Source organism: Podarcis gaigeae (assembly GCF_964106915.1).
Source record: "Podarcis gaigeae genome assembly, chromosome: 6".
In the NCBI taxonomy this organism is placed as follows: Eukaryota; Metazoa; Chordata; class Lepidosauria; order Squamata; family Lacertidae; genus Podarcis; species Podarcis gaigeae.
Genome location: NC_139682.1, coordinates 92,623,441 through 92,632,097, shown reverse-complemented (window position 1 = coordinate 92,632,097; position 8,657 = coordinate 92,623,441). Strand labels below are relative to the sequence as shown.

At 48.5% G+C, this 8,657-nt stretch overlaps 1 protein-coding gene across 1 annotated transcript; it reads left to right on the top strand.

Annotated features, from left to right (window-relative positions):
- The first annotated feature begins 5,940 nt into the window (after window positions 1-5,940).
- IER5 (immediate early response 5) lies at window positions 5,941-7,569 on the top strand. Its single transcript, XM_083745876.1, has one exon. The coding sequence runs from the start codon at window positions 6,095-6,097 to the stop codon at window positions 6,905-6,907; it is 813 nt and encodes a 270-aa protein (XP_083602002.1). The 5' UTR covers window positions 5,941-6,094; the 3' UTR covers window positions 6,908-7,569.
- Window positions 7,570-8,657: the final 1,088 nt, after the last annotated feature.

Genomic DNA, 8,657 nt, shown 5'->3' with positions numbered 1-8,657 from the left:
AAAACTGCACTGTTAGTTCTTTAGTTCTTCTGTCCTTGTCCAGATGGCATTAAAAGGCCAAATCTACCCCTCAAAGTAACCACAGCCCAGGGTCCCTGTTAGGGGGTAGCTGGGAGCAGGGGGGAGGGCTTGAGACCCATGTCTTTTGTGCCAGGCCCAAGATCACCTACCCCTTTCCCCCTTAAAAAACCAACTGTATAACTTTAATGTTTTACTTTGCAGGGGGTCCAACCACCATATAAGCAAAGTGTGGGGGTGGTGAGATCACCAGACATTATCCATCTTAATTTGCCCTCATGCACCTGTAGATATAAATTTAGGACTGCCATACGTCCAGGTTTCCCCGGACACATCTGGGAATCGCTAAGAAAAATGCATAGCTGTCAATCGTCCCGTATTTGGCGGGAAAGTCCCTTATCCCAGCGCCATGTCCTGCTGCTGTCCCTTATTGATGTCCCGTAAATTTCCCAGGTTTCAAAGGAAGCAGCTCCTCTCCCTCCCTCCCTGCCGGCCAGAGAGGAGGCTCCAACTGTGTTGCTTGGCTGCGTTGCTCACCCAATAAGGAGTCTAAGAACGACTGGGGGGTGGAGCTTGCATGCTTTGTGCCGATGAAATCGGCCACGTTGCCTGGGGACTCGCCTTTGCTCAGCGCTTCCCAGCAGAGAGGTGACTGTGGTTTTCCTTGCTGCATCCCCTTTGCCGGGTTGCTGCGCTGTGGGAACCACCGCTTGAGGTTTCGTTTGGCTGCTGGCTGGGCTATCTGCCTTTGGCTCGGAGGGGCTCCGAAGTTGAGCATACCTGTGTGGAAAATCCCTTATTTTGGCTGCTGATCCCTTAATTTTGAGGCTGCTGGTTCCTTATTTTCAAATCTGTAAGTTGACAGCTATGGAAAAATGCCATCCAGACAGATTTTTGCTGAATTGGCAAAATGTCCAGGAAAACCCGGATATATGGCAAGATGGGCTATTTTATTTTTAAAAAATCAAAGAAAAGCCTCAAAACGATTTTTTTTTTTGGGGGGGGGGATGTTAGGGGTGGCGGTGGAGCTCAACACCACTTTTGGGAATATGGCAACCCTCATAGATTAGCATATGCAAATTTGCATCATGGGCTTGTGCCCCAAGCCTTTTATGCACCTTGCAACCCCCCCTAACAAAAATACCCCTCCAAACTCACCAGTTATTCCTGTGCTTATATTAGCTAGCTAAAGGTTGCAAGTAAACTGCAGGTGCTAAAGTGGCAAATCTAGCAACGTTTCTAGGGATATTTTCAAAAGATATTTTTTTATAAAATGACATCTTTTTGTATAAAGCAAACAGAATCGTGACTTTTTCGTGCCTGTGTTCTAATAATCAGACTCAGAGTAGGAGCAGAACCTGTTGCTGGACTTTGCCACTTTAGACTGGCTCATATGTCTCATGTTCCCCCATAGAAAGCTCTAGATATCAGGGATAAAACTAACTTAGTACCTTGCTCCTTTTCTTTTTAACAGGAAGGAATATTAAACCTTTGTGTGTGAGCCCTCATCTGCAGTCGAAGTCATGCAGCCGAAATATAGAGTTGCCTCTTATCTGAGAATTAGCTCTGAGGGACTCACAAGGAATAAACACAAGGACAGCCACCACCTAATGTTCTCCATGTTCTCATCCTAGGTAGGCCTGCTACAGCTCATAAATAAATCTACTAAAATGTACAAATTGTACGCCTCCGATTATTTAGCTGCATAGTCCAATTGCAGGTTTACTCAGAAATGTCACACTGTGTTGTGAGTGTGCAAGGAAAACTAGTACTACCACCCCCCCCCTCCAAAGAGAGAGAGTGTGTGCAAAAAATCAATATAAAACTCTGGAATTTCAGCCTGGTGTAAGTGATTACTGATCATTACCGATTGCAGCCTGTCTCTCTTTGGCTGTAGTGAGATTTTGTAATAATGATTTTGGCTCTCTGTGTTTGGCTCTCTCTTAATCCTGATTCATCCTAAATAGTTGTTGAGGAGCATCATGAATTAAGACTATAATTATGGGGGGTGGAATCAGTATACCTGAAGAGTCATATATGCAAACATTTTGACAGTTGTTATGCGCCTGCAGGGGTACAACTGTCAGGTGTTGTCAGAAGTGCTTACATGACCAAACGCTACAACAATTATGACTAGTTACGGCAATAATTGCCCATGTGACACATAGCAATGCATTTCTGGGGACCAAGATACTCAAAATATCAGAAGAGGGAAGGAAATAGCACGTATTGTAAACATATTTTTTTAAAAATGAAGAGAGCCTAAAAAAGCAACGGCGCATGGGGTGGTTTTTTTTAATATGCAGAACAAAAAATATTTGATGCAACAGACTGTAGATGGGTAGCCTAATTAACATGTCAGAATCATTTCAGTATAATCTGATATATTGAGTTATATATATTCAATATATAAATTATATAAATTCAATAATAACAACAGCAACAGCAACCAAGTGTTATGTGGTACCGCCGACTATCTAGAACGGGGGTTGGCAACGTACAGCCCATGGGCCAGATGCGGCCCGCGAAGACTGTTTTACCGGCCCCCGAGCCACCCCTGAACCGAGCGACCCGCTCAGTGAGTCCCCCGTGTGCTGCGCTAAACCAGAGCAGCGCAGCATGGGGACTCGCCGAGCAGTGCCAGAAATCATGTCTGCGCACACACAGATACTGGAAATTGCGTCTGCACATGTCCGGATGCTGAAAATCACTTCTGCGCAGCCAGAAACACCATAGCCAGACACTGGAGAGACCTGTCAGGAGTAAGAATGGACCAGTGGTACCAAATAGTATGGGAAACAGCCCTACTAGAAAAATTAACCAACAAATTGAAACTGACACGGGGACAAACAGAAGAAGACGCCTTTACCCCGGTATGGCTCCCCTTTATCACCCACCCCACTCACACATGAAAACAAAGACCACCACAGCCAATCACAAACGAACAACCACACTCTAGGCCAACCCCAACCTCTCTCACCACCAAAGGAACACAAGTGAACAGCAGAGAACCTGCACGACAAAACGCTGACACCAAACCCTACATACATTAAGCAAAATAGAAACATCGCCACCCGACCCCATCCCCACCCATCTTTCCCCCCTCTCCCCTTTTCTTCCTAATGTCTCAACAAATGAAACTGATTTGTAAAAATGTTACATGGAAAAAATATGAGAGACATTACACATACTTCTGTAACTCAATAAAATATTTAATAATAATAATAATAATAAAGATCAATTATTTCAAAGGCCAATGGCCACAACTTGGCAGAAGTGACAAGGATCTGGCTATTATTAAGCTATGACTGTTGCTGATTCATTGAGTATGCATGAGCATTGGTAAAATTAGCATGTTATTTACTTCCTCTGTAATGGGGAAACAGTTTACTTGTGTGAGCTTTGCTTTACATCAGCTAAGTATTAAGGAGCTTTCTGCTAGGAAGTCGCTGAGACTTTGACCTGTGTTTTACCCGGTACTTTAGTATTCAGCACTGTAAAATTCAAAACACATTGAAAGCTCTGCAATAACAACATTGTGTTCAAGGCATTTTGCTTGCGTTATGTCAGCATTCCTTACGATAAAGTCAGCATCATTCTCCGTGTAAACAGCAAATGGCTAAACTGCAGTTAATGCCACGTAGGTTATAACAGCTTTAACTTTAGTCCAACCATTTGCTGTTCATATGGGGAATGATGTTTTCATCTTGAGTGAATTCCCACTTTTTGCTCTGTAAAAATTGACACGAGGAGAGATTAGGGTGATAGTCCACCATCCACCATCCGAGTGTCCCCATTTTCGAAGGGGCAGTCCTGGATTTACAGAAGTTTTCCGAGTTTCTGATTTGATCCCGGAATGCTCTGCTTTCCCATAGGATGTCCCCATTTTCATTGGATAAATGTTGGAGGGTATGGAATAGGATGTCCCTATTTTCATTGGAGAAATGTTGGGGGGTATGGAGAATGATGTTCCTATTTTCATTGGATAAATGTTGGAGGGTACGGAATAGGGTGTCCCTATTTTCATTGGATAAATGTTGGAGGGTATGGAGAATGATGTTCCTATTTTCATTGGAATCATAGAATCATAGAGTTGGAAGAGACCACAAGGGCCATCGAGTCCAACCCCCTGCCAAGCAGGAAACACCATCAGAGCACTCCTGGCATATGGTTGTCAAGCCTCTGCTTAAAGACCTCCAAAGAAGGAGACTCCACCACACTCCTTGGCAGCAAATTCCACTCTTGAACAGCTCTTAATGTCAGGAAGTTCTTCCTAATGTTTAGGTGGAATCTTCTTTCTTGTAGTTTGGAACCATTGCTCCGTGTCCGCTTCTCTGGAGCAGCAGAAAACAACCTTTCTCCCTCCTCTATGTGACATCCTTTTATATATTTGAACATGGCTATCATATCACCCCTTAACCTCCTCTTCTCCAGGCTAAACATGCCCAGCTCCCTTAGCCGTTCCTCATAAGGCATTGTTTCCTGGTCTTTGACCATTTTGGTTGCCAGTTCCAGTTTGTCAGTGTCCTTCTTGAACTGTGGTGCCCAGAACTGGACACAGTACTCCAGGTGAGGTCTGACCAGAGCAGAATACAGTGGCACTATTACTTCCCTTGATCTAGATGCTATACTCCTATTGATGCAGCCCAGAATTGCATTGGCTTTTTTAGCTGCCGCGTCACACTGTTGGCTCATGTCAAGTTTGTGGTCAACCAAGACTCCTAGATCCTTTTCACATGTACTGCTCTCAAGCCAGGTGTCACCCATCTTGCATTTGTGCCTCTCATTTTTTTTGCCCAAGTGCAATACTTTACATTTCTCCCTGTTAAAATTCATCTTGTTTGTTTTGGCCCAGTTCTCTAATCTGTCAAGGTCGTTTTGAAGTGTGATCCTACTCCTCTGGGGTGTTAGCCACCCCTCCCAGTTTGGAGAAATGTTGGAGGATATGGAGAAGGATGTTCCTATTTTCAATGGAGACATGTTGGAGGGTATGGAGAAGGATGTCCCCATTTTCATTGGAGAAATGTTGGAGGGTATGGAATAGGATGTCCCTATTTTCATTGGAGAAATGTTGGAGGGTATGGAATAGGATGTCCCTATTTTCATTGGAGAAATGTTGGAGGGTAAGGAATAGGATGTCCCCGTTTTCATTGGAGAAATATTGGAGGGTATGGTATAGGATGTCCCTGTTTTCATTGGAGAAATGTTGGAGGGTATGGAATAGGATGTTCCTATTTTCAATGGAGAAATGTTGGAGGGTATGGAATAGGATGTCCCTATTTTCATTGGAGAAATGTTGGAGGTTATGGAATAGGATGCCCCTATTTTCATTGGAGAAATGTTGGAGGGTATGGAATAAGATGTCCCTATTTTCACTGGAGAAATGTTGGAGGGTATGAAATAGGATGTCCCTATTTTCATTGGAGAAATGTTGGAGGGTATGGAATAGGATGTCCCTATTTTCATTGGAGAAATGTTGGAGGGAATAAAACAGGGAGTGAGCAATATCAAAAGAATAAAAAAAAGCTTGCATCATCTGGAAGCGCCAAGAGGGTGCAGAAAGGCTGCGATCCTGCACACGCACGCTTCCTTGAGGAACAAGCGCTGCTGTTGAATTGGGAGAGGTTCGCTTATCTGCATAAAAAACATCTCTTGCAGCCCCCAGCGCGCAAGGAACGCTTCGCCTCTTGGAAGCGCGGGCTCAGCAGGCGGGAGGGGCGGGGCCAAGGACCCATTCGAATCTCGCTTCCCACGCTCCCCATTGGCCGAGCGCACGGGGCGGGCACGCGCATGAGGGAGGAAGCCGGGCGCGCGCCGGAGGCTAGACGGGGTGGGCGGAGCCTGGCAACCGCCCGCTGCTCTGATTGGCTCCGGCGCAATGCGCTGCGTTCTCAAAACCGCGCGCTCCGGGCTGGGCTGCCTTCAATCGGCCGCGGGATGGAGCGCGGCGGATGTTGAGGTTCTGCTGGCTGCTCCTCCGACGGAGACGCGCGGTGTGTTTTGCGCGGAGGGGCTGCTCCCGCTTGCGTTCGCCCCTCCTGGCCCTGCGCGCCGGGCCGAGGGCATCCCGTCGGGCATGGATTGCAAGCTGGAGGCGCAGCGCATCGTCAGCATCTCGCTGGGCAAGATGTACGGCGCGCGGGGCCAGCGCGGCGGCGTCAAGCTGCACCGGAACCTCCTGGTCTCGCTCGTCTTGCGCAGCGCCCGGCAGGTCTACCTGAGCGAGTTGGATGGCGCGCAGGCGGCGCCTTTCCCGGCTGCTGCTCCGGGGCCGATGGCGCCTGGTGCGGATCCGCTCCGAGGAGGAGGAGGAGGACCACCTTCGAGGCTGCCCGTCTTTCCTCCCTCCTCGCCTCCGTTTTTCCTGCAGCCGGCGGCGCTGCCTGCGGAGCGCAGGGCTCCCCCGTCGCCGCGGAACCTGGCGCCGGATTGGGATGCTAATCGGCTGGCGCGGCGCTGCTGCGGCGGCTGCGGCTGCTCTTCTCCGACGGCGGATACCGGCAAGCAGCCGGCCGAGGCTCCCTCTCCGCCCTGCTGCCCCAGGAAGCGGGGCGCCGCTGCGCAACGAGGCGAGGGCGCGCCGTCGGGGAGCTCCCCGCTGAAGAAGCCGCGCCGGGAGCGGGAGCCGCGGGACCCCAGACACCACGACGGCGGCGGCGGCGACCTGGAGACGGGCAACGTGGCCAGCCTCATCAGTATCTTCGGCTCCAGCTTCTCGGGACTGCTCGGCAAAAAGCCCTCGGGCGCCGGGCGGCGCCGGCGGAGGGAAGCCGACAAGGACGAGGCGTCGGCCGGAGCAGCAGCGGACGCCGAGCCGGGGCCGATCTGCTGCGACGAGTCCATGCTGCGCAACCTCAACCCTTGGAGCACGGCCATCGTGGCTTTCTGAACTTGCCTATTTTCCCCGGTTGCATATTATTGGGACCGCGGGGGGGGGGGGGAGAGGGGTGGCTGCACGTTGATCCGGGTTTGCTTCGGATTTAAAACGGCCCAGCTGCTCTCGAGGAGAAGCTCCTTCCATGCGCCACCCGTGGAGGGATGCGGGCGCGACTGGACCAGGGCAATTTGCGGCGTTTAAAACTTTGGACGGGGTGGGCTGGAGAGATGGTTTCTCCTCCGTCCCCCCCGGTTGTGATTTTGCAGTCTGCGTGGAAGCAGCTCAGCGTTTTCCTGCCCTCCCTCCCTTCCCTCTTTCCATTCATCCTCCAGTCCAAGCGGTTCTGAAGGTCATACCCTTGCCTTGTTCTCGTGCCGCGCAGAGCATGTTCTTCCGAGCAACCCTTGGAAAGTTTGCTGTAAGATTAGGGGTTTTTTTGGGGGGAGGATAAGCCCCTAAAGCACTAGGCTTGAAGGGCTGAGAAGGTGTGTTGGAACTGTGCTTGCAGATCTCTTGAGGGACACTTCCCTGGGGTGATTACTCCCAGCCTTTGTTTTATAAAGGTTATGGGTGAGAGGGCACTTTGTACAATATTCTTCCTCCGGTTGATGTGTTTTTGTATGGCAATTGTAAACTTCTGGCGTGTGCAACACGTATTAAATATTTTGACATTGTTTAAGCTGCACTTGTGTTTCTGCCGTCTCTGGGCTGGGGGAGGTTATGGGTGCTAATTTCTCTTCCCCCTTCAAATGGTGGGGGCAGCAGTTGGTCCCTTATTGAACCGCCCTGAGACATCTGGGTATAGGGCGGTATATAAATTCAAGAAAAATGATAATAAAATAATTTAGCAGCAAAGGCACCGGAAAGGTGTGGATAAGCAGCAGTCGTAGCACTGATCTGGGTTATAGCAACTAGGGATATACAGAGGAAAAAACAGGTTGGAGGCGAAGGAAGCAAATGTCCTTCCCTTTGGCTGAGTTATGTGGGGCTTGTCTCAAAACATCCTCTTGATGCCATTAGACTGTCTGCACAAACCACATAGCATAAGAGGTGAAAATAACAAACACGGGCATTTCTGCTGGGGAAGAGTCGTTTAAAGCTGAGACACGCATTCACAATGCTTGAAAAAGAGTGGTGCTATCCTGTGATGGCAGAGCTTAAATGTTTTAAATGGCTCAGCTGATCTTAGATGTGGGTGTCTGCTGAGAGCACGGCAAAGTGGTTAGAAACACTGGGCAGTTGGTGGTGTTGCCCTTTGTTCGTGACACGGGTAGATTTCATCCAAAAAGCTTGTAACATTATCCCAGAAGAACAAATGGCCACATGGGAGTTGTACTCCAGTTACTGAGGGCTTTCTTTGGCTATTCCCATTGAATGAGGAACAATGGGTGGTCCTTAGGAAGATGGGTGTGGAATGCTGTCCCTAAAGGGGATCAGCTGGTACCCACATCGGTAGTTTTGGTACCAGGTTAATATGACTTTATTTCTCCAAGCTTAAAATCAACTAACACTTTCTTTAGTCTTGCATTGTCACTATGCATTGCTAGGATTAGTCTAGTTTTATCCTGATTTTATTCTATTTTATAGTTCATGTTAGTCTCTCTCTCTCTCTGCCCCCCCCCACCAGTAAACTGTCTTACAAACCATTGGTAGGGCAGTACATATCTTTTGGAGCAGTGATATTTACATATTTTAAATATAATGTTGCTAGATCCTGCCTTGAGTAAAGGTAAAGGGACCCCTGACCATTAGGTCCGGTCGT